Source organism: Oncorhynchus tshawytscha, linkage group LG11 (assembly GCF_018296145.1).
Source record: "Oncorhynchus tshawytscha isolate Ot180627B linkage group LG11, Otsh_v2.0, whole genome shotgun sequence".
NCBI lineage: Eukaryota > Metazoa > Chordata > Actinopteri > Salmoniformes > Salmonidae > Oncorhynchus > Oncorhynchus tshawytscha.
Genome location: NC_056439.1, coordinates 18544146 through 18569941, shown reverse-complemented (window position 1 = coordinate 18569941; position 25796 = coordinate 18544146). Strand labels below are relative to the sequence as shown.

The window sequence follows — 25796 nt, the reverse complement described above, 5'->3', positions numbered from 1 at the left end:
AGGAACAGACACCGCTACATCACAGTGAAATCAAGACCATGACGTCTGACACAATGCTGTTGACACGTTGTTGGAGTCCGTGGCCTTAGCTCAGCAGCAGCGCTCTCTCTGCTCACTCTCGCTCTCTCTCTGCCTCTCTCCCTCTTCCTCCCGCTCTCTCTCTCCCTCCATCTCCTCTCCTTCAGACTGCAGAGGGCAGCAGTCATGAAGTCAAAGCACCACTCCATGGATGTCAGGGGCTTTTTTTAAAGGACACAAGATAGTTCAAGTTCCAGATAAGACCAGCAGAGTAGCATGCATTTAGTGTGGTGACAGTAGAGAAAAGATAAGTGTGTCTGGGAAAAGAGGGATGTTAAGAGATTGGCTGGATTCCTGTCTGAATATAGGCCTAATCAGTGCAGAAGCAGCAGCAGCAGCCCAAAATGAAACTCGGTCTGAAGGTCAAAATGAGAAACATCCATCTTCCGCTAAAACCCTGAGGCAGGAAAGTTACACACAGTCAGGGAAGCCCAACCTCCCTCCCTCTGTGTGAGAAGCCACCAATACAACGCACTCTGCAGTAGCCTACATTTCAAGGACACAGAGGCTTTATTCCAATCTCCTCCTTCCATGGAGTTCGATACATTTATGTTAGAAAAACAGCACTAGTTTGTACAGTGGAAGTAGTATCCATCTGGGCCAATAATCATTTATTACATTTGTAAAGCGCTTTTCATTTTACAGAATCACCTCAAAGTGTTCATAAAGCACTATACAAAATACTATCTGTATTTATTATGCATGTCAGAGTGCTGATCTAGGATCAGTCTTGACTTTCAGATCATAAAGATCTGGATAGGGAAAACCTGATCCTAGATCAGCACTCCTTCTTTGAGATGGTTTATGAATACAGGGCCAGAAAGCAGCCTGCTGCCTCAGAGCCAGTCCAGAACCATTCCACTCAGCCAGCTGGTCCACATGGTTGTGGAATGAATCCAAAATGGCACCCTACTCCCTTTTAAGTGCACCACTTTTGCAAAAGTAGTGCACCATAGCCTATAGGCTGCCATTTGGGACCCATTTGTGTGACTCACTGATCAACAAAACACTGCTGTCCTGACACTTCTCAATGCAAATCATGAATCCGAATAACACATTGGTTGCAGAGATTTGGTATTAGACCAGTCATCATAAATCTTTGACACCCATCTCAGTCTCGCCGTGAATCATGCTGCCTGACTCCATGGCAATTGAACTATTTAAATGTGCTGCCTGCTGCACTGCTCTCCGGAGAACTGGAAGACTACATGACACAGTAATAGAGCAGTAATGATGAAATGACAGATAGATCTGTTAGATAGGCCTACTTCCATTCCTATGACTCTGAGCAGTCCCCCCCCCCCTCCTGTTAGAGGGTGTTGCAGCAGCCTCAGCCTGACCCAGTGGACAAGAGACACCTTCCAACCTATTCCTTATATAGAGCCCGAGCTTTGGTCAAAAGCAGTGGACTACGTAGGGAAAAGGGTGCCATTTGCAACGGCCTCCTCTGGAGATAAAAGGAGTGAGTGTCTGATTCCCGAGCTGCTGCTGCTGCCGCTGCCACAGGCCTGGCTGTTCAGTCATCTCTCTGTTTAAAGCCCTGGAGCTTTGCCAGCATGGGGATGGGATGGGTAAGCCCTGCTCCATCCCCGGCCAGGCCCGTTCCATCTCCACCCAAAGAATGATGCTACAGTACAGAGTGAGTGGGCATGATAGTAGGGAATGATGTTGGGGTCGTCTCTCTCAATATCAGAACCTTACTACAGTGCATGTAGCCTACTGTGTTGATCAATGACTGAATAAAGTAGGTACTGATTGTATGTATGCCTCTCTGTGTTGTAATGTTCGCCTGTACTGTTGATAAGATATTCTTCTCAACTAACTTGTTCTGGATCTTGAATCAGGTGGCATAATAATCATGTCATGGATAACATCTTTTCCACACCATGTCAAGCTATGAATTCAGTACTGTACTACCTGAGTGACAATGATGATATGAAAAATGTATTTGCATGTGGATTGTAGCTTGCAGTACATCTCCTCTCCCCCTCCCATGAATGGCATGTGGTCAATACACAATAGAAATGCGCATGACTTTACAGGCAGCTGTTACAATGCAATGACTATGTAACTGGCTAATTGGTGGTTGCAAATGTGCCACCTCCGCGCATGTTGTTGCATAGCGAAGCTGCGTAATTAGCTAGCCTTAGTGGATTTACGATTGCGCGTACACGCACAGCGTACACACGGGCTATGCTAGAGTGCCTCTTTGCATTGATTTAGCTATGGGGAAAGCGTTGCGTTCTAGAATATAATCGTACTGCATCTAGCTATGGAACGACCTTGGCAGCGACGCTATACTCCATCAGTCCGTTTAAAATGTAGCTAATGTGGCTTACTCTATCCCTGTATGTTGACATCAGCTAATGTTCGCCAGCTGTCAGTGTCATCCGATTGCATAGCAGCGGTGTCCATACCTTAGCCGCTCCAATCCTTGATCCGAAAGAAGCCGGGTGTGGTTACAAAAAATCCTTTATGTTTGTCTTGATGGAATGTTGAGACATCGAGTGGAATTCCATAGTGGGTGCGTTATCCATGTGGTGTTGATTCTGCAGCTGATGTTCACACGCACACATGTGAATTTAGCAGCAGGGATTATGAGTTTTATCTAATCGTCGTTTTTCTCCTTCTCTCTCGCTGTCACCTCAGCATCTCTCTCTCTCGATCGCTACAGATCCGTGACGTGTTAGCTACTCTTCTCTGATGATCTGCCTGCCTGCCCGCGCGTTCACGGTCCTATCCCCCTCGCAACAGCTCGCTATGTGAACGAGCGTGGGCTTTAAAGCGCTAGTGCACGTGTATTATGAATCATGAGCGTGACCGCGCCCAATATTCTCTAATAATACATTTGTACATTGCGTATTTGTTTGCCCGATAGGAGGTGCCCAGCCTTTAGTTACTATTACACGCTCTTGCAAGTGTAGCCTCGTATTAGAATTTCACCCCCTCTATTATATTCAATTGTATTATATTCTGTTTTCTTTCATTTTAAATCAGGCTTTTTTTCATCAATGAAGATCCAGATATGACAGCATTGTAGAATTTGTTGCATAAGCATACTGTTGTGTGATAACAACATGCTTCCGCACAATATCATGTGTGCTTTGATATTGTCTCTCTACCACATTTTATGAGTCCTTGCATGAATAACCATAATTCACTGAGCATTTGCTAAAAGCTAAGCATTAGATTTGTAAGAATAACATACTTCAAAAGAGCATGAAGATGATGTTAAAAACTGCTCATTTAGATTTGGAGCCAATCCCAACCAATTACATCTCAACCTTTAATTCTTGCCACTTGAACATTGCTTATCTATAAATAAGTATTAGGAAACGGGAATGTGCTAGGTTCTCTCACATGTTGCTTACACCTATCTGGTTGTGTATGTATTTTCAGAAGTGCAACGAGCAAATCAACAAGAAACTAGGAACAGAGTCAAGAGATTCGGTTTGGAACTGTACCCTAAATTACACCCGCGCAGGGATTTGTGGGAGTGAGTCATACAGAGATGACGTAGCCATGCACAACCGGTCAGTATGGTATTTCCTTATAGCTAGCTTTTTCAAAACAATCTGAGAAGACAATGTTTCGTGTGTAGCTCGATCTGGCTATGGTCGCAAATGGAAATCGAACGGTCTGAGTGGCCAGCGGCTCAATGTAGTTAGTAGCTAATATAGCTAGCATAGGTGTGTTGATGTTGCTCTCGCCAGTATTCTGTCCAGTAGATTCCCACCGCTCTTTCGTCACTACAGGATGCTCAAGCTGTTCGGAGCGCTAGTTCTTGTGGGACTAGCACTAGCCTGCTTAGCTTCCTGGGTGCTGGAGAGCTATGACACCTCCTGGAACCCCAAACGGAGTGTTCGGCAGTTCAACGCCGGGGATGGAGAGGAGGCTAGGACATGTCTTCCTCCGTATCCCGGCGGCGAATTGGATAACATATTCTGGTTCGTGCAGGTGAGTGGATCCAGCTTCTAACTCGATTTTCTAGCTAATTGCTAACTTGCTAGTGTTGTGACTGTCAGTGTCAATTGTCAGGGTGACAGCTGCTAGCAAGTAAGTAGCCCACTGGGTAGTAGTGGTCATGTCACAATCTACACTGAATGGGGTCACAGTCCAGTTTCCTTTTTGGGTGCTGTGCTGTCATGCATGGACAAAGTTGGCACCAGCCAGCCATCAGGTTTTAAACTTTGAACCCAGTTGGAAACTAGCTAGATAATAAGTAATATGTTTGTTGACTAGGAGGAGGGGATGTACCAAGTGGAATATCTTGTCAAAACGAGCTAGATGATGCCCTAGTTTGTGCTTTTAACCCCTGAATTATGTCCTGTACCCGCACAGGTGTCTGACATTCATATCAGTCGATTCCATGACAAAAAACGAATTTATGACTTTGAGAAGTTCTGCACTAATACCGTTGAAGTGATCCAACCTGCTCTTGTGCTCGCAACAGGTACGTCGGCCATTGCTTCTTGCTCATTAGTTTATTAGCAGCCCCCAAACATTACAGCTTGCAGAGTTTCTGCACTATCACAAGAGCAGCCATGAACCTGAAGTGAGTTATTATTTCTCATAAGTCACTCTGTCTGTCCACCTAACAGGAGACCTGACGGATGCAAAGACCGAGAGCAAGGTGGGCTCCCTGCAGCATGAGGTGGAGTGGCAGGCCTATCACGACATCCTGAAGAGGTCTCGGGTGCTGGAACGCACAAAATGGATTGACATCCGCGGAAACCATGGTAACTCATATAATATACCTCCTCTGATATTCTCTTACACTTCATGATTTCTAGAATCCCCCCCCAAAAAAAAACAAAAAAAATTGGGAAGATCCTATTAACAGGGTTGATAGATTGGTATGGAATTGGGTCGTAAATGTCTAGAAATCTGCAAAGCCAGTTAGTTGAATTGGACTTGGAAGGGTTTTTCGGCTGTCCCCATAGGAGAACCCTTTTCGGTTACAGGTAAAATCCTTTTTGGTTCCATATAGAACCCTCTGTGGAAAGGGTTTTACATTGAACCCAAAATGATTCTACCTAAAACCAAAATGGTTCTACCTGGAACCAAAAAGGGTTCTTCAAAGGGTTATCCTATGGGGAGAGCTGAAGAACCCTTTTAGGTTCTAGAGAGCACCTTGCTTTCTAAGAGTGTAGAATATGTAAAGAATCTACACACCTACAGATATGTGCATTCTTTGTGAATTTTACCTCAAAGCTGAGCAGTCAGGACCGTCACTGCTTAATGCCCCTCCATTGATATTGAATCACAAATGCTATTCGAGTTGAAACAAGAAATCTCCTACAGCCTAACTGTCCACTACAATCCATTGTTAAAGACGCTTCAAAAGAGCCTTTCTCTTGTTGACATTAGTTCAGTACAGAATAGATTGTAACAGCAGGACATTTAGGCTATGTGAGTCCCTGTGGTTACTGGTAAGGATAGATGTTAATCAACAGGGATGAGGGAATTAATACCAAGGTTAGATACCTTGGCCAGGAGATGGTATGTGTTCATTATGTTTTGCAAGGTCTCTCTTACTTAGCTACATTCCTGTTTTTATTATGTTTCTGACAGATGCCTTCAATATTATTTCCTTGGATAGTGTCAACAACTACTACAGGTCAGTGTTCACTCTTGCCTGCTATATCTGGAATGAATGTTGTTTACATGTGTCAAAGACATACAGTAGGTCCTTCCAACTCAGCTCTGGACCTCGAAGCCAGTTCCACTGCGCTTTCTCATTGTTCCCCTCTATTCAGGGACTGATTTAGACCTGGGACACCAGGTGGGTGCAATTAATTATGCGGTAGAACAGAAAACAAGCAGGTTCCGGACCTCGTAGGGTCAGAGTTGAATACCCCTGAAATATGACAAGTGTCACTGTGATTCATGTTCAGAGACTCCTACTTGTTATATGACTAGCTTTCTAGCAACCAGCTCTCCAGCTCTCTCTAGTGTAGCTAGTGTGAGTGAGTTGCCTCTCTGCGTTCGCTTGTCTGTGTAACATGAGCACTAGACTTATTAACATTGATTCTAGCTATCTGAGCTAGACATACAGCTATCTAAAGCCAGATATACAATTTACAAGCTGATTCAAATTATCAAAGCTTGATGATTAGTTGATTATTGGAATCAGCTGTGTAGTACTAGGGCAAAAACCAAAACGTGCACCCCTTGGGGTCCCGAGGACCGAGTTTGGGAGACCCTGCTCCACAGTTTGTAGCTCATTCTCTTTTTGAAACACAGTCTCTCAAAATATGACATCTGTCTCGTGTCTGCATGGTAATTGTTGAGGTTTGTTCCTTGTCCGTTTTAAATAAATAGGTTCTCCGCTTCTCCATCATAAAACAAGGCAGAGGTGTTGAGAGCAACATGCACACCACACTGTATGCAGTCACGAACTCAGCCACACAATAATGATGCCTGTTTTTATTCCCAGGAAATACTCAGCCAATCAGAAAGTTGGCTCCTTTCACTATGTCCACAAGACTCCCTTCGGCAACTACTCCTTCATCTGTGCTGATGCAACCATCACCCCCGGACCCAAGCGGCCATACAACTTCTATGGCATTCTCAACCAGGTACAGTATGCCCCCAACCAGCTTAACACCAGCCTGGTCCCAGATCTGTTTGGCATTACAACAACCATATGAGTTGGCTATACAATACAACACAAACTGATCTGGGAGCAGGCTAGCGCAACAAAACTAAATACTTTCCCACCCTACACTTGTCATTAATTTAAACATAAGACTGAGACATTAGTCTATTTGCGTAATATTTTTTTTTAAAGTCCTGCAACACTACATTACAGACTCAGATGGACCTGTTGGCATCCTTCAGGACTGAGAGCCACAGCAGCAACCAGACCATCTGGTTTGGCCACTACACCACTTCAACGGTCATCTCCCCCTTTCCAGGGCTGAGAGGCGTGATGAGGTAACAGATGTGTGTGTGAGATGAGGTAACAAAATAATGTTTGTGGGTTTCTATAAGCCTGTCTTCATGTTAGTCTGCCTCTCTAATTTAAACACCCTCTAAACAGGTTTTGGATAATTAACTAGTATACTGTTATAACAGTTCTGACATAGGTCAGTTATAGTTATAACATAGTTAATAGCATAGTGGAAATGGTAAAATAAGGTTCCTGGAAAGACCATTCAATTATATTTATCGGAACAAGCTCCTTTAAAGCACTATTGCAACACAATGTCCGAACGTTATACATACTCAATAGCACAGTTATTGAATCCAGTTAGTTGAGATTTTTGTACCATATACATCTGTGATGTAATTGTTACCTATGCGTGTGTGTAGCTCGGCTGTAGCGTACCTGTGTGGTCACCTACACACTCTGGGCGGCCTGATGCCTGTACTACACAGCAGACACCCCGAGGGCACCCTGGAACTGGAGCTAGGTGACTGGATGGACAATCGCAGGTAAGTCTATAGATGCATCGTACTTTTTACACACTCGCTCAGGCTCAGACAAACACATACATCTGTATTTGTGGTCTGTTTAAATTGTGCTACAAATAAAGTTCACACACAACACCGATATATTCCTTTTCTCTCTCTTTCTCGGTCATTCTGCCCCTCTTTCTCCCTCTCTCTTGCTTTCTTCCTTTCTCCCCCTCTTGCTTTCTTTCTCCCCCTCTCTTGCTTTCTTCCTTTCTCCCCCTCTCTTGCTTTCTTCCTTTCTCCCCCTCTCTTGCTTTCTTCCTTTCTCCCCCTCTTTGCTTTCTTCCTTTCTCCCCCTCTTGCTTTCTTCCTTTCTCCCCCTCTTGCTTTCTTCCTTTCTCCCCCTCTCTTGCTTTCTTTCTTTCTCCCCCCTCTTGCTTTCTTTCTTTCTTCTCCCCCCCTCGCTTTCTTTCTTTCTCCCCCCGCTCGCTTTCTTTCTTTCTTTCTCCCCCTCGCTTTCTTTCTTTCTTTCTCCCCCTCGCTTTCTTTCTTTCTTTCCCCCTCGCTTTCTTTCTTTCTTTCCCCCCCTCGCTTTCTTTCTTTCTCCCCCCTCGCTTTCTTTCCTTCTCCCCCTCTTGCTTTCTTTCCTTCTCCCCCTCGCTTTCTTTCTTTCTCCCCTTTCCTCTTGCTTTCTTTCTTTCTCCCCCTCTTTCTTTCTTTCTTTCTTTCCCCCCCCTCTTGCTTTCTTTCTTTCTCCCCCCCCTCTTGCTTTCTTTCTTTCTCCCCCCCTCTTGCTTTCTTTCTTTCTCCCCCTCTCTTGCTTTCTTTCTTTCTCCCCCTCTTTGCTTTCTTTCTTTCTCTTTCCTCTCTTGCTTTCTTTCTTTCTCCCCTCTCTTGCTTTCTTTCTTTCTTTCTCCCCCCTCTTGCTTTCTTTCCTTCTCTTGCTTGCTTTCTTTCTCCCCCTCTTGCTTTCTTTCTTTCTCCCCCTCTTGCTTTCTTTCTTTCTCCCCCTCTTTGCTTTCTTTCTTTCTTTCCCCCTCTCTTGCTTTCTTTCCTTCTCTTGCTTTCTTTCTTTCTCCCCTCTCTTGCTTTCTTTCTTTCTCCCCCTCTTGCTTTCTTTCTTTCTTTCCCCCCCCTCTTGCTTTCTTTCTTTCTCCCCCCCTCTTGCTTTCTTTCTTTCTCCCCCTCTTGCTTTCTTTCTTTCTCCCCCTCTTGCTTTCTTTCTTTCTCCCCCTCTTGCTTTCTTTCTTTCTCCCCCTCTTGCTTTCTTTCTTTCTCCCCCTCTTGCTTTCTTTCTTTCTCCCCCTCTTGCTTTCTTTCTTTCTCCCCCTCTTGCTTTCTTTCTTTCTTTCTCCTTTCTCCCCCTCTTGCTTTCTTGCTTTCTTTCTTTCTCCCCCTCTTGCTTTCTTTCTTTCTTTCTCTCCCTCTCTTGCTTTCTTTCTTTCTTTTTCTTTCCCCCCTCTTTGCTTTCTTTCTTTCTCCCCCTCTCTTGCTTTCTTTCCTTCTCTTGCTTTCTTTCTTTCTCCCCCTCTTGCTTTCTTTCTTTCTTTCTCCCCCTCTTGCTTTTTTCTTTCTCCCCCTCTCTTGCTTTCTTTCTTTCTTTCCCTCTCTTGCTTTCTTTCTTTCTTTCTCCCCCTCTCTTGCTTTCTTTCTTTCTCCCCTCCCCCTCTTTGCTTTCTTTCTTTCTCCCCCTCTTTCTTTCTTTTCTCCCCCTCTTTGCTTTCTTTCTTTCTTTCCCCCTCTCTTGTTTTCTTTCTTTCTTTCTTTCTCCCCCTCTCTTGCTTTCTTTCTTTCTTTCTCCCCCCTCTTTGCTTTCTTTCCTTCTCTTGCTTTTTCTTTCTCCCCTCTTTGCTTTCTTTCTTTCTCCCCCTTGCTTTCTTTCTTTCTCCCCCTCTTGCTTTCTTTCTTTCTCCCCCTCTTGCTTTCTTTCTTTCTTTCTTTCCCCCTCTTTGCTTTCTTTTTCTTTCTCCCCCTCTCTTGCTTTCTTTTTCTTTCTCCCCTCTTGCTTTCTTTCTTTCTTTTTTTCTTTCTCCCCTCTTGCTTTCTTTCTTTCTCCCCCTCTTGCTTTCTTTCTTTCTCCCCCTTCTTTCTTTCTTTCTTTCTCCCCTTTCTTTCTTTCTTTCTCTTGCTTTCTTCCTTTCTCCCCCTCTTTCTTTCTTCCTTTCTCCCCCTCTCTTGCTTTTTCTTTCTCCCCCTCTTGCTTTCTTTCTTTCTCCCCCTCTCTTTCTTTCTTTCTTCCTTTCTCCCCCTCTCTTCAGGTACAGAGTGCTGGCGTTTGACCACGACCTGCTGAGTTTCATGGACCTGAAGTTTCAGCAGTGGCCTGCAGTACTCATCACCAACCCCAAGGAGGCGCAGTACCTCCATCCTGGAGTGGAGCCACTGGGGAGAATACATAGCTCTACCCACATCAGGTGTCCCCTCTGTGTGTGTGCTTCTCAACCCTAAACCCCATGCCATGACCTCTAACCTACACCACCATACAGAATCACCATCACCCACTCTGCCTTTTTTACACACATATACCATCTATCTCTCTATTCCATAAAACGATCACCCTTTTCACACTACTCAGCCGAACTGAACTGGTTACACATCCACCACAGTTGCTGGAACTGTGCTGGACAGGGTAATATGCAAAGAAAATATTGGAACCAGTACAGTTCAGCACAATAGTGGGTCAGCACAATAGTGTGAAAAGGTTCTTTATCACCTACAGTTGAAGTCGGAAGTTTCGATACACTTAGGTTGGAGTCGTTTTTCAACCACTCCACACACTTCTTGTTAACAACTATAGTTTTGGCAAGTCGGTTAGGACATCTACTTTGTGCATGACAAGTAATTTTTCCAACAATTGTTTACAGACAGATTATTTCACTTAGAATTCATTGTATCACAATTCCAGTGGGTCAGAAGTTTATATACACTAAGTTGGCTGTGCCTTTAAACAGCTTGGAAAATTCCAGAAAATGATGTTATGGCTTTAGAAGTTTCTGATAGGCTAATTGACATCATTTGAGTCAATTTGAGGTGTATCTGTGGATGCATTTCAAGGACGGCCTTCAAACTCAGTCCCTCTTTGCTTGACATCATGGTAAAATTGAAATAAATCAGGCAAGACCTCAGAAAACATTGTAGACCTCCACAAGTCTGGTTCATCTTTGGGAGCAATTGCCAAACGCCTGAAGGTACCATGTTCTTCTGTACAAACAATAGTATGCAAGTATAAACACCATGGGACCACGCAGCCGTCATACCGCTCAGGAAGGAGTCCTATATCGACAACCTGAAAGGCCGCTCTGCAAGGAAGAAGCCACTGCTCCAAACCTCCATAAAAAAGCCAGACTACGGTTTGCAACTGCACATGGGGACAAAGATCGTACTTTTTGGAGAAATGTCCTCTGGTCTGATGAAACAAAAATAGAACTGTTTGGCCATAATGACCATCGGTATGTTTGGAGGGAAAAGGGGGAGGTTTGCAAGCTGAAGAACACCATCCCAACTGTGAAGCACAGGGTGGCAGCATCATATTGTGGGGGTGCTTTGCTGCAGGAGGGACTGGTGCACTTCACAAAATAGATAGCATCTTAAGGAAGGAAAATTATGTGGATACATTGAAGCAACATCTCAAGACATCAGTCAGGAAGTTAAAGCTTGTTCGCAAATTGGTCTTCCAAATGGACAATGACCCCAAGCATACTTCCAAAGTTGTGGCAAAATGGCTTAAGGACAACAAAGTCAAGGTATTGGAGTGGCCATCACAAATCCCTGACCTCAATCCCATAGAAATTTTGTGGGCACACCTGAAAAAGCGTGTGTGAGGAAGGAGGCCTACAAACCTGACTCAGTTCCACCAGCTCTGTCAGGAGGAATGGGCCAAAATTCACCCAACTTATTGTGGGAAGCTTGTGGAAGGCTACCTGAAAAGTTTGACAATTGAAAGGCAATGCTCCCAAATACTGATTGAGTGTATGTAAACTTCTGACCCACTGGGAATGTGATGAAAGCAATAAAAGCTGAAATAAATCACTCTACTATTATTCTGACATTTCACATTCTTAAAATAAAGTGGTGATCCTAACTGACCTAAGACAGGGAATTTTTACTAGGATTAAATGTCAGGAATTGTGAAAAACTGAGTTAAATGTATTTGGCAAAGATGTATGTAAACCTCCGACTTCAACTGTATCTCCATACCACAAAGTTTGTCAACAATGTTTCATTTTGGCTCACCTGTCTCTGCAGATGTGTGTGTGATAATCTTCCCCTATCCTCCTGTATTCTAACCCTGGCCTCTCCGGTCCCCTCAGGATCCTGGCCTTCTCTGATGCCCCGGTCACAGCAGTTCACGTCAGCGTGGACGGGGTGGAGATGGGTGAAGGCCAGTCTGCTGGAGGTCCACTATATGTGGTGCCATGGGAACCCTCGCTCTACCTCGCTGGGCTGCACACTGTCACTGTCAAAGTGAAGGTTGCACAATACGCATTACCTCATATCTTCTATTATATAGACATGCTAAGAGGTTGTCAAATGTTTTAAAAAGTTGTTCAAAAGTTATCCAATGTTTTCTCAGATAGCTACCAGATGTTTTGTTACTAGTTCAGGTGATGTGGCCTCTCTTATTCTGTGTGCGTGTTTTTGTGTTAGGACGCGGTGGGGCGGTCGACTTTCCGAGAACAGCTCTTCACCCTGGAAGAGGACCTCTCCCCCAGCTTTGGTTTCTTCCAGTCCTTCATCCTGCTCACTGACCACTACATTCTGGTAAGAAGACAAAGAGGAATACTTGATTTTCCTGTCAGTCTTGAGATACGAACGGGCGACCTTCCAGTTGTTGACCTGCCTCTCTCCCTGTACGTTACTTGCTGACTCAACCTCTATAGCAAAAGGTCTTCTAACATTTAACCATCATGTCTTCACCAGCTGTGCTCTGTAGACCTACTGTATAAACGGTCCTGTCCGTCCACAGGCCCGGGTAGCCTTTGTCGCAGGGATGCTGCTGAATATTGGAGTGCTTGTGGCGTTCAGGTTCATGCCTCTGCCCTCTGTCAGAGGTGAGATCCGCCAGACACTCCTGTCACGTCAACCATGGTAGTATCAAGCTGGTTGTTACCTGTGTGAAAATTGCCATAGTTATTGTTCTCAGCCATCCTATACAGTGAAAGAAAATCTAGGATTTTTTGCATATATCATTCCACACATAACCTCATGTTGATAAATACATGTATTGTCTATAATACGCAATTTGTTGTATGTGACAACTCTTTTCGTCGATTTGTAGTTTTCAATCTTACCTGTTTTCCTGTGTCTCCCAGGGTCTTCAAGTCTGTCCTCTTGCGCCTGTCTGTCCCTGCACTTGGTCAGTAAAGCAGACACTTTCTACTACTCTCTACTGCTCTTCAACCTCTGTACTGCCGTAGGTGAGTTTCCTACTGGGTCCAGAGGACAACCATCCATTAAACTCCGTCTCTTCACCCTGTCAGCCGGTCTCAACTTGCTCCCTACCCCTTGCCTGTGTCCCTTCAACATTTATAGAGCTGTAAGGTGTGAGCCTGTAATCCTTTCTTTGATTATACCTATCCAGAAACCTTCCTATCCTCAAACATCTTAGGGTTAGGGCCAAGGGGAAATATGCCAATTAGCACTGACTGTGTTGTGTTCGTCTACTCACCCTCTGTCTCTGCAGGTCCCTGGTTCATAGGAGAGTTGATTGATGGTCACAGTGGGGCTTGCTTTGCCTTCGGAGTGGTTATCGACGGACACTTCCTCGAGGGAAGTCTCACTTATGTTGTTGGGGTGGGGCAGGTGAGGAGGCTGGTATTTAGTCAGGATCATTATGAGATGATATTGAGAGGTACGGCGTTCATACATGCTCATGACAGGTCTTAGTGCATGATAACTGCATTATAATACGTCATGCCTGGTGGCTTTTAGTAAAGTTCTACCAGATGTATAAAGAAGGGGGGGGACTTTTAAGGCAGTGGTCCTTTTTTCCCTTAAGGGGTTACCTGTAGTTGACAAACTCTTATCCCTGTCTTCCCTCCATTTCCCCAACAGCTGCTCTTCTTCAACATGCCTCTCGCCTGTTACCTGTGCTGGAGCCTTCACCTGCGTAGTCGTGGTAACTCCTTCCGCTCACACTTCTTGCGTCCGGGCTATCGGTGGAAGACTCTGGGGGTGCATACGGCCATGTTGCTGCTGCTAGCCTGGCAGGGATACTCTTGTTACTTCCTGCTGGAGACATATGGACCGCTGGCCTTCTTCCTGTCCCCAGTCCGCACGTGGGCAGTAGGGATCGCCCTGCTATTGGTCTACCGTGCCTGGAAGGGCCCCGCCCCCTGTCTCCGTGACGACAGCAAGACAACCACAGCCTCTTGACAGTTGCACTTATTTTCTTACTGGGGGATTCTCTTAGTTATGGCAAACTACATTGGCTCTACTTTTCTATCCCATATTTCAAACTACTCTTGTGCAAAGTTATTTCTCGCTCTCCCTTCAAAGCTACTTTCCCCTCATCCTATTTCCCACATTTTTAAACAGTTTAAAAGTTTCATATGCATGTTAGTGTATTGCATGTGTAGACCACACCCCTACACACAGTCAGCGCAATGGTGTTCGTACATATTGTGGATAGAATTGATTGTTCAGCCAATGACTGCTGTTCCTCAAAGCTGATTGAAGAGTCTCTCACCGCTGTATTCTGCTGTGGTAAACGTATGTATTAGTTACCCACTTGAGACTTGATTTGTAGCGGTTATTCAATTCAAAGTGTTGCCTCGGCCAACTGCCACAGGATACATGCTCTGGCAGGTTTTGTATTTGGTTATTGCAAACTAGCTATATTTTACATAGGTACAGCAGACCAATCACCCACCGGAGGTAGTTAATTTTTATTTTGAGCTCTGAGAATCTGGCTTAAGATAACAGCTGTTACTCAGGAATGGGAGGACTTGAACCAAAAACAGACTAATGACCCATTTATATATTCAATATTAGCTCAGTGGTGAATCTATCCACTTAAAGCATGTTAAATAATAGCAAGGGTGCAATGACCTGAGATTGTGCTGTTTTAATTTTTGTATTATTTCCTTGGTGATGGTTATTCTCTATTGAGAAGTTGATTTGGGCAGCTGTGTGTTATGTATAGAACGCAGATATTTTGGGGAGTTTCAGACCAGCACTGGGCGCTCGACTTAGACTGAAATAGGTGCTGGTACTGTTTGTATTTAGGTGCCGGAGCGTCACAATATTTGAGCTAATATTCTAAGAGGAACAGAGCTCAAGCAGTAGAAATGTTGAGGTGAGCGCACCTGCCAAAGTCAAGCACTACTCTGGACTCAGGTTGGGATTCAATTTCTACATTGAATTAAAGAAAATTGGAATTTAAGTTATGACTAAACTTTACGGATGTCACATTGCTTGTAGGCGGTGCTATGGCGTCCACACCAAGGGTTGAACAGTCTTTTTACCACTGTCCACGTCCCATTGTCCTCATTTCCCCTAGGATGGGATCTTCAGTCAGGGAGTTGTGGTTCTCCTTTATAGAATGTCTCAAAGTTCATATTGGTCCCATGTATCAGGATTTATTAGAGCATCGCACAAGTTGCCCAATGCTGATTATGAAGTGGAGATTAGAGGTTATGACTTGATTGTCCAGAGCTGTACTTTTTATTCATGGTTGGCTGACTCAGTTTCACCAGCAGTTGCCCCAAGCTAGGTAGGTAGCCTGGGTGCCAGTCTGATATTTTGCCAACTCCTCGTCAGGCCAAACATAATTCCATAAGGACTTTGCATGAGAGCAGAATTAAACTGGCATCTGGGCAAAGCATAACCACTACTTTGATGTTTGCTGTAATGTTACTCATAAAATAGATTGTGGCAAGTGTAAAATCAGATACCCATTTTCAAATTGATCATTGAAATGAAGAACGTTCAGATTTTATTAATGGTTTATAGTGCTGTGGAATGAGATCTAAGACTTCATTGAATTCTTTGCAATTTAGCATGTTGATAATTAGACTGTCACAGATCGGTTAAGTATAAAGGTTATAAGAAGAGACATTCAGTACAGTGTTGTAACTACAAATAATTTTATTCAGTCCATCCAGTTAGTCAGTATAGAAATCAAAGGCAGGAAGTAGTGTGTTTAAAAGGAAAAAAAAGCTTGAGATTCCAGTAGCTTCTGATGGTGCCACCAGGGATTTGAATCAATCTGATATTTTAATGATCTGTTTACCAATGTTTCCTCCTTTCATCATGGAGCAAAAGGCCACTGCAAAATAAAGTAAAGCTCAATTCTCAGGTTTGTGGTAAATTGATTTTAAGATGGTCATTTAAGTGCAACTACACCATTACTAGCGACACACTTACCTCCCATATTCTCAATGCCATTTACTACCGTCTCCAACACCTGAAGGGAGAATGGAGGGACAAAAATCATACAGTGCAAAAAAGACAAGGTACTCAGATATGGGGGAAGGTTGAGTAACTACTTCTGGCAACATGGCGTCACTGTTCACCATATGCTCAAAAATCTCAGATTTTACCAGTTGTCTGTGCGGTTGGTCCTTGTGGGTCATAATTTGAGAAAAAATATCCACAGGAAAGAATAATTTACCCAACTTAAGAGCACCTGTAGGTATATGGTTCTGTCGGCTTGCATCTCGATGCCGTCACACGTAAAGCACACTATGTAAATAGCTGAATGTAACCGAACATTGCTGACCGAAGCACATTTCCTGTCAATCAGCTGGAAGCGCTTGAGTCATATTGCGCCTCACCTGGGGTGTATTCATTAATCAGATTCCGTTGCAAAATGTTTAATCTGTTGTGAAAATACAAAAACGACAGAAGAATATAAAGACAAGCGTTCCGAAGGTCGTTTTAATAACACTTACCTTTGGATAATTTGTCTCAAATTTCCACCCACCTAAGGGCGAAATCAGCAGACAAAACAAAAAAAAAAAGTAGTTCAAATGAAGTTTATGCAACATTCTGATTTGTAAAGAGGCCGTTAATGTTTTTACCCTATATGTTAAAGAGGGCGGACTGAGACTTCCACACTCAGATTCGAAAGCTATCAAGCAATGTGCAGGCTTCAAATCAAAAAGAAAAATCTGACTTGTCAATCAGAAAAACCTGAAAATATCAGATAGTGGCCACTGACTTTGGTATTTGATCAGTTTGGTGTTGAAAGCCCCCCCCCCAAGTAACGACCTTAAAATGTAGCACCATGTTGGTAGAAATGTGCAGAACCCTCGTGAGAGAAGTCTACTAAGTTTTACACTTCAGAACTTCCAAGTATACAAAACATCAAGATGGCCTCCGACAGACTTTGCCTTGCCTTGATCTGCCCCTCTCTGACCCACTGACTGAGCTGGATTATGCCGGCTTCGTGTTTCTCCATGTAGTTCAGCACCATGAACCGCTCCCTGGTGGGATAGAGTAAAGCTTTCTAACACAGATGCACTGGGCCAACTAGCAGCTCAGGCATCTCAAATGTGTTAGAACCATTTACAGATTAATCAAATATTTAGTAATACACTTCACAAAATGACTATATTAAGTATACCATAATCATGTAAAGTACTACTGCAATGCCAAATGGTCCTTCAGTTATCTGAGAGACAGACCATTGAGTACCTGGTTATGTTTTTACTTTGCAGTGCCTCCCGAGTCTCATCACAGAGGTGGTGGGTAGGGCACGTCCTTGTTGTACTGGGAGATCTGTCCACAAAGGATAACGTGACCATCATTGTTCATCTGGAGATGAATGAAGGGAAGAGGAATGCGTGTCAGTCACTATCAGGGTGGACAGAGCGAAACTGAACGAAACCCCCAACATTATTTATTTTAACAGTAAACACCTGATTAAAATTAGTCAAAGGCTTGATGATTAGTTGACTAATTGAATCAGGTGTGAGGGTTGGGAATTAAGCTCTTTAAGGTAATTCTTGCAGGAACATGTGGTGTGAGCCATTGTCTTTACACTGTACCACTTAGATGGTGTATGTGTCCCACACTACTGTCGGAAGTAGTGGGGGAGCCATCTCTTAGATTTCAATCGAGCCGTCTCCTTACACAAGTCTCTCCTGGACCGAGTTTGTCATCAAAGTAGTGTAAAGAAGCCCTTAAGCCTTGTTTACATTGGCAGTTTGAAGTGAATGAAAGTCTTTTTTTTTGCATATCCTACTGAAATGCGCTCTTTCCTGCAGTCTGAACAGACAAAAAAGGACACATTGGATAGGAGACTTCACTTTTGGTGATTTGAAGTCAAACGAAACAGATTCCTGGCCATGTGAATTGTCAAATCTGATTTGCCCTGTGGTTGACTTTTTTGGCATCTTGTTGCTTGCTAGATACTGAGAAGAACGTGGTAGCCAACTAGCATATTGTTTACAAGCAAATGTCCTAGAAAGCGAGACAGCTAACATAGCACTCAACTAGCTAGGCAGTGGCTAGCCGAAAAGGACTAGGATAATCTTATAATTTGAGGCTTTAAAAAAATAATTTAAAAAAAAAAGTGTTCTTACACTGATTTTGAAACTGCAACGCAACTGGAAAATGTCCACGGCAGGCACTGTCGTCACAATCTTGCTACATAACTGAGTGATGGGAAGCAGGAGCACCAATCATCCTACACCACCGCACACCCGTTGTTATTCTGACAACTAGTGTAGCCACTTCAGCAAATGATTGCTGTCTGAACACACAAATTGAGTACTATGTAGGTAGAGAACATTGAACAGAACAAGGCTAGATCAATAACGCAATTCCAACAAATGCAGATTGGGAGTGTGGTTCTATCTCTCAATATCCTGTCTGCGTCAAGACGCCTAAAGACAGTAAAGCCTGCTTACCTGTGCTATTACAGCATCGCTTATGGGCCCTCCCACATTGTCAAAGTAGACATCCACTCCATTAGGACAACTTTCTCTCAGTGCTGTGGCCACATCCCCCTGACGGTAGTTGACTGCTGCAGAGAACCCCAGATCCTCCACAAGGACTCTGCACTTCTCATCAGACCCACAGATCCCCACCACCCTGGTACAGCCATCCACACGGCCAATCTGGAGAGCAGGAGGAACACAGAAACCCTGGCAGTCTTAAATTCATCTCTTGCGTCCCATCACCTCACCCTCATAAAACACATTGATGGAAAATGTCAGAGGGACCTTGGAACACAAGTGTTTTGGGGGCAAGTATAGAGAATGTGAGGACAAAATGACAACCACCATTCACAAAGAGACCATACCATGTTTAACGAGATCAGGTTACTGTAACATGCTTGTGTTTACCTGCCCAGCTACGGACCCACAAGCCCCTGCAGCTCCACTGACCACCATGGTCTGATTGGCTCCGTCGGTCACATGACCCTTCTCTCTAACACCCAATAGTGCGGTGAGACCAGGCATGCCAACTGCACCCAGGAAGTAGGATATGTGTCCATCAACCAGCTGTGGTTCAACCTGTAGAAAACTTAGATAATTTTAGAAACAAAAAAAACAGTCCAAGAACATAGCTATACTGTACAGGCTCCTTCCTATATTTTATATAGGCAAGATTTCAGAAACTATGGTGGATCTGCTCATCTCAGTAGTATGAAAAGGGCACTAGACCGATATACAGAAGCAAAAATCCCGTCTTAGGTCAGTTAGGAGCACCACTTTATTGTGATGTCAGAATAATAGTAGAGAGGATTTAATTCTTTCATCACATTCCCAGTGGGTCAGAAGTTTACATACTGAGTACTTGGTAGCATAGCCATTAAATTGTTTAACTTGTTAGGGCGGAAACCCTCGACAACATCCGCTGAAAAGGCAGAGCGCGAAATTCAGAAACATTTAACTGGCATACATTCACAAGTGCAATATACCAAATTAAAAGCTTCACTTCTTGTTAATCTACCATCGTGTCAGATTTCAAAAAGGCTTTACAGCGAAAGCACACCATATGATTATGTTAGATCAGAGCCTAGTCACACAGCCATTTTCCAGCCAAAGACAGGAGTCACAAAAAGCACACATACAAATTCCTCACTAACCTTTGATGGTCAGATGGCACTAAGGACTTCATGTATGTTTTGTTCAATAAAGTTCATATTTATATCCAAAAACCTCAGTTTACATTGGCGCTTTACAGTTAGTAATGTTGTGGCTCTCTCGGCTGTTTGAGGAACATCAATTTACAGGAACTCAAAACTTTGATAAAAGAGACAACTATTATGTACAGAGTTATAGATATACTTCTTAATGCAACCGCTGTCAGATTTCAAAAAAGCTTTACGGAAAAAGCAAACCATGCAATAATCTGAGTACGGCGCTCAGACACAAAAACAAGCCATGCAGATACCTGCCATGTTGTGGAGTCAGTAAAAGTCAGAAAAGGCATTATAAATATTCACTTACCTTTGATGATCATCAGAATGCACTCCCAGGAATCCCAGTGCCACAATAAATGTTTGATTTGTTCGATAATGTCCATCATTTATGTCCAAATACCTCCTTTTGTTAGCGCGTTTAGTAAACAAATCCAAACTCACAATGCGCAGGCAAGTCCAGGCGAAAGTTCAAAAAGTTAGTTCGTAGAAACATGTCAAACGATGTATAGAATCAATCTTTAGGATGTTAACATAAATCTTCAATAATGTTCCAACTGGAGAATTCCTCTCTTTAGAAATGCAAATAGAACGCAGGTCGCTCACGGGTGCGCCTGTGATCAGCTCATGCCACACCGGCAGACCTCTTAATCAGCTCTCATTCACCCCCACTTCAGTAGTAGCCTCAAAACAAGGTTCTAAAGACTGACATCTAGTGGAAGCCTTAGGAAGTGCAATATGACCCCATAGACACTATTTGATAGGCAATGAGTTGAAAACCTACAAACCTCAGATTTCCCACTTCCTGGTTGGATTTCAGGTTCTCACCTGCCATATAAGTTCTGTTATACGCATAGAAATCATTCAAACAGTTTTAGAAACTTCAGAGTGTTCTATCCAATACTACAAATAACATGCATATATTAGCTTCTGGGCCTGAGTAGCAGGACGTTTACGCTGGGCACGCTTTTCAGCCGAACGTGAAAATGCTGCCCCCTATCCCAAACATGTCGGGTAGCCTTATACAAGTTTCCCACAATAAGATGAGTGGGCTAAAATTCACCTCTCCTGACAAAGCTGGTGTAACAGAGTCAGGTTTGTAGGCCTCCTTGCACGCACACACGTTCACAGTTCTTCCCACAAATTTATAGAATTGAGGTCAGGACTTTGTGATGGCCACTCCAATACCTTGACTTTGTTGTCCTTAAGCCATTTTGCCACAACTTTGGAAGTATGCTTGGGGTCATTGTCCATTTGGAAGACCCATTTGCGACCAAGCTTTAACTTCCTGACTGATGTCTTGAGATGTTCTTTCAATATATCCACATAATTTTCCATCATGACATCATCTATTTTGTGAAGTGCACCAGTCCCTCCTGCAGCAAAGCACCCCCACAACATGATGCTGCCACCACCGTGCTTCACGGTTGGGATGGGGTTCTTCGGCTTGCAAGCCTCCCCCTTTTACCTCCAAGCATAACAATGGTCATTATGGCCAAACAGTTCTATTTTTGTTTCAGACCAGAGGACAATTCCCCAAAAAGTACAATCTCAGTCCCCATGTGGCTTCTTCCTTGCTGAGCGGCCTCTCGGGTTATGTCGATATAGGACTTGTTTTACTGTGGATATAGATATTTGTACCCGTTTTCTCCAGCATCCTCACAAGGTCCTTTGCTGTTGTTCTGGGATTGATTTGCACTTTAACGTACTTTGGTGCGTAATCTCTAGGAGAAAGAAAGCATCTCCTTCCTGAGCGGTATGACAGCCGCGTGGTACCATGGTGTTTACTTGCGTACTATTGTTTGTACAGATGAACGTGGTACCTTCAGGCATTTGGAAATTGCGCCCAAAGATGAACCAGACTTGTGGAGGGCTACAATTTGTTTTCTGAGGTCTTGGCTGATTTCTTTTGATTCTCCCATTATGTCAAGCACAGAGGCACTGAGTTTGAAGGTAGGCCTTGAAATACAGCCACACCTCCAATTGACTCAAATGATGTCAATTAGCCTATAAGAAGCTTCTAAAGCCATGACATTTTCTGGAATTTTCCAAGCTGTTTGAAGGCAGTCAACTTAGTGTATATAAACTTCTGACTCACTGGAATTGTGACAGTGAATTATAAGTGAAATAATCTGTCTGTAAACAATTGTTGGAAAAATGTATGTTATCATGCAAAGTAGATATCCTAACTGACTTGCCAAAACTATATTTTGTTAACAAGACATTTGTGGAGTAGTTGAAAAACAAGTTAATGACTCCAACCTAAGTGTATGTAAACTTCCGACGTCAACATTATATGGCCAATATACCACAGCTAAGGGCTATTCTTAAGACAAAACGGAGTGCCTAGATGTAGCCCTTAATCGTGGTATATTGGCCATATACACCAAACTCCGAGGTGCCTTATGACATTATAATCTGGTTAGAGCAGTAACAAAAACAACAAAAAACAAAAAAATCATACCTGTGATATATGGTGATATACCACAGCTGTCAGCAAGTTTGCATTCAGGGCTCGAACTACCCAGTTTATAATGTAGGATAGATAAACTGGTGGATGATAAACTAAACCTACCTTCTGTAAGAGCTTTTCATCCATCAAACATTGCGTCTGCCAGTGCCAGTTGAACGAGGTGACCATGTCATCCACAGAGAGGCCATCGCAGCGGCTTAACTCAACCACCCCAATGCCTCCACCATCCACACACTCAGACAGCCCCCATGGAGCCAGGTACTCTGCGCCTGTGTCTTCGTTCATGCGACATCGCTACAAGACGAATATGGAATGTCATTATGAACAGTGTATTTGTTTAGGGTACCTTACCCATAACTTAACTGGGCACTTGTGAAAGTAAAATGGCTGTTTGTATGCCTATAATTGCATTTCATGCAGGTGTTAGCCATGCCCGCTTATTGGACATATCTTTACATAGCCTATATAAAATAGGAAACTTATCGTAGGTTACTAATGGTCCCATTTTGTTTATTTCATGCACATTTGATATAGTCAGCAAAGTGCAGACAAATTTCAGCTTTTCTTTCCAGCCATGCATCACCATGTAAGGGTCAACAGACAGGAAGAGGGTCCGGACAAGGACTTGTCCTTCTTTCAGAAAAGGTCCTACAATCGCCTCTTCCACACGGAAATGACCAGGGACTGGCTCTCCATCAGTCCCTGTAAAACACAAACATATTAGAGCCATTTGGCCTACTTATGTGGTTGTTGTATAGTCTATAGTTTCTCTACATTAATTAGTACACTAAAATGCACTATATTTTGGGTTATGGTAACATGGATGGAACATAGGCACGCCAGAAATATTTAAAGAAATTTGGAGATAGTAAACACATTGGCTAATGAATGGAGGAATGTAGAACCCGCCCAGCATACTGTCGACCAATTGCGTTCACGTCGGTGCGTCATAGTTACTAAGCTAATCGTCACTAATCTTTTATTATAAAGTCAGGGTATGGTGGTGCTTTTAAGACAACTCGGAACTTCAGAGTTGGTGTGAGTTTTGTTGCATAGAGCTGATTTTGATTCTGATTTTCCACGTGGAAAACTCGGAGCGCATCTTGCTACTTCATGCCTAATGGTGGGTTTTTGAGCGAGTGCCCAATTTACTCCTTGGAGTACACTTGGATTTGAATCGAGAACGAAAATGGTCCCTAGTGTCCAGAACATAACCGTTATTTTAAAATCTTGAGAAACAGTTAAAAGTTTTAGTAACAAAAATATCCCTAATCTCTAGTAGGATATATACAAGTAATTTGGTGAAGTTATAATTGCCAGTAATAGTTTAAACACATTCCAATTCACGTCGATGTTCAGCGCTTAAAGCCAATCCCCCATGTCCAACACTCTCCCCGCCCGTGAAATTTCAGTGGCATTTTGCACCTTCACTTAGTTAACCAACTGGGTGGGGGGGGGCTGTAATAAATTAACGGAATGTAATATTGTTGATTTCACAGGTTTGTCTGATCAGATCACAGGAACAAAAAAAAGGGGGTTCTGCTCCAGATGGAGCAATTGGAAAGTAATTTAGGTTGCAACCCCTGGTCATAACGGACTTGAAGTTAGGATCATTTATGCAGCAGGTTATGATAATTAGGTTAAGGTTAGGAGAAGGGTTACGGTTCACTCTGGAAAGAGTCACGAACGCGATGGTGTTCTCAGTTCCTCTACGACCCCCACAAGTGTCAAAGGACTCATCTGAAGGTAACCATACAAAACAAAAGGAAGTATAGAGGTAGTTTTATGCAACAGAAAAGGGGGTTAAATGTTCAAAACACAAATATTTCCTGACTTCTCTTATTGGGGTGGCAGGTGGTTAGAGCGTTGGGCCAGCAACCAAAAGATTGCTGGATCAAATCCCTTAGTTGACAAAGTAAAACTCTGTCCTTCTACCCCTGAACAAAGCCGTTAACCCACTGTTCCCAAGTAAGCCGAAATTGTATATAAGAATGTTCTTAACCGACTTGCCTAGTTTATATCTAAAAGGTTATCGCAATGAGCAAGAACAATTAACAAGATATTTGACCGGATTTATAAATGTGAAGCATCCTGTTGGTGTTTCCCCTCACTACCACATATGGTGATGAGGAACCCCAGTGGCCGACAGTAGGAGAAGGAATTTGGTCAACATTCTGCATATTCTTTCATTGATTAAACATTTGATCTCCAAAGTGCTGTTTCCAAAACTATCATTCTAAAAATTGCGTTCAGGAATGCAAGGGCGAATTGAGATATTGCACACAGGAATTTGAGTAGGTGTTCCCTAACGGAAATATGGCTCCGCCCACCTTGCTTTTTCTGCCAAAAAGATAATTCATTTGACGACTCCATAGCGCCATCTGCTTGCGTTTGGACTAGCACCCATGCTAATTACAGCTATCTGTATGTAAATATTGCAGTGTTTTTATCTTTACAGCTAATAAAATGGACAAGGGTTCCAACCAAAGATGTCCGTTTGGAAACCGGTTTGTTTTGTACGCGTTTATTTGCAATCCTACCCTTACAAGAGTTACAGTCAGGAACTTGACGAAGTTACGCTGCATTCACGTACTAGTTGGAACTAAGACAATTTCGACATACTAACTGCTTGAAAGCGGCACGTGTAGAACTACAACCAGATAGCAAGTTGTACATCTTCGAGTTTAGTTCCGACTTGGGTTTGAATGCCGCATTAGCCGTAAACGCCATTAATGCGATGCTAATCATTGACCAGTCGTTTCAAAAAGTTAACAACTATCTCCATTCATACACTCGCTAGGGTACAATGACCGCTATATGAGAATTATAAAATGTATCACACAGCTGAGAAGTCTACACATACCAGGTCGCGAGTTAAGCACCACTCTCTGCACAAGCAACATATTCTCCCGTCAAAATGGCAGAAGTAAACGTTGTTTTTATTTAAGTCTTTCTTCTTCGATGAGGTTTAATGGCGGTTGGCATCCAATAAATGTTGCATCACCGCCACCTACTAGACTGGAGTATAACTCCCTTAACTTATAAGTATAACTACCTTAAACCTATATAATTTTTACATTTAAAAAATCAACAACAAAAAAATGTTTTACTAAAAATAACCTACCATCTAATACACTCACAAAAACAAAACAAAAATGACCATACACCACTATACCTCTCTGCAGCTGCCACCACAACCTCTATTTTCTGCTACTTACAGTACAGTTGATAACCATTACTATAAATGGCAAAAATCAAATCTTACTGAAACATATATCACTTGTTGGTGTTTCACTCTGTACTGGTACAGATCTACTACTCACACCACTCCTCTCAGGATCCCTCCCTCTGTACTGGTACAGATCTACTACTCACACCACTCCTCTCAGGATCCCTCCCTCTTGACCCATCTTCCTCTACTTTCTTCACTGCCTCAGCATATGACAACTTCTACACTACTCTAACCCTGGAAACCTCAACCTGCCTCTCCGAGGCCCCATTGGCACCCCATACAATCAACACGTACCACTACTTTCCCCAATGCTATACATTCCTCTGTCTCATGCTTCATTTAAGTAATGGAAAATGTGCACAATTATCAATATATTATCGATATATTGTTCACTAGTTATCATACAAAGAATAATACAAATTATTCTAGAAGATATTATGTATTTTTTCCTAAAGGTCAACAATGCTTTTTGGTGTATACCATATCATTTATTTCACTGTACAACATTTTCTTTCTGT

The 25796-nt window shown here is 43.1% G+C and overlaps 3 protein-coding genes across 6 annotated transcripts in view; 1 reads left to right on the top strand and 2 right to left on the bottom strand.

Annotated features, from left to right (window-relative positions):
• ttbk2a (tau tubulin kinase 2a) overlaps window positions 1–11807 on the bottom strand; it is a 39429-nt gene extending 27622 nt beyond the window's left edge. For 2 of the 3 annotated variants that reach the window (XM_024436986.2, XM_042329867.1), the window contains exon 1: window positions 2496–2828. The gene's annotated coding sequence lies outside the window, so the exon portion shown is untranslated. Of the gene's footprint in view, window positions 1–2495; window positions 2829–11712 lie in introns of those variants that run through there. The other variant, XM_042329866.1, reaches the window with a different exon arrangement.
• tmem62 (transmembrane protein 62) lies at window positions 1565–15777 on the top strand. 2 transcript variants are annotated; one of them, XR_006084539.1, is made up of 16 exons: window positions 1565–1717; window positions 3478–3611; window positions 3834–4035; window positions 4420–4531; window positions 4680–4817; window positions 5653–5698; window positions 6518–6659; window positions 6893–7017; window positions 7396–7518; window positions 9738–9893; window positions 11790–11949; window positions 12127–12240; window positions 12446–12530; window positions 12792–13020; window positions 13163–13281; window positions 13534–13845. XR_006084539.1 is itself a non-coding variant. In XM_024436984.2 (16 exons), the coding sequence occupies exons 1-16, from the start codon at window positions 1646–1648 to the stop codon at window positions 13852–13854; spliced, it is 2154 nt and encodes a 717-aa protein (XP_024292752.2). In that variant the 5' UTR covers window positions 1579–1645; the 3' UTR covers window positions 13855–15777. The 2 variants fall into 2 exon arrangements, 1 of the variants encoding a protein (XP_024292752.2); XM_024436984.2 differs by having other exon boundaries at window positions 1579–1717; window positions 12792–12896; window positions 13534–15777.
• Window positions 15550–24964, bottom strand: ptgr2 (prostaglandin reductase 2). Its single transcript, XM_024436985.2, is given in 10 exon segments — window positions 15550–15748; window positions 15847–15886; window positions 16820–16907; window positions 17119–17159; window positions 17161–17238; window positions 18336–18545; window positions 18774–18944; window positions 22149–22340; window positions 22630–22748; window positions 24910–24964. Coding segments are annotated over 10 exon segments (1044 nt in total). The 5' UTR covers window positions 24950–24964; the 3' UTR covers window positions 15550–15683.
• Between the last annotated feature and the right edge of the window lie 832 nt (window positions 24965–25796).

Bases quoted from the DNA above. Each gene is read 5' to 3' on its own strand.
- tmem62 (XM_024436984.2), top strand. From the start codon at position 1,646: ATGGGTAAGCCCTGCTCCATCCCCGGCCAGGCCCGTTCCATCTCCACC. The intron at 11,950-12,126 runs GTTGCACAATAC...TTTTTGTGTTAG, and splicing joins CTGTCACTGTCAAAGTGAAG to GACGCGGTGGGGCGGTCGAC. The intron at 12,241-12,445 runs GTAAGAAGACAA...GTCCGTCCACAG, and splicing joins TCACTGACCACTACATTCTG to GCCCGGGTAGCCTTTGTCGC.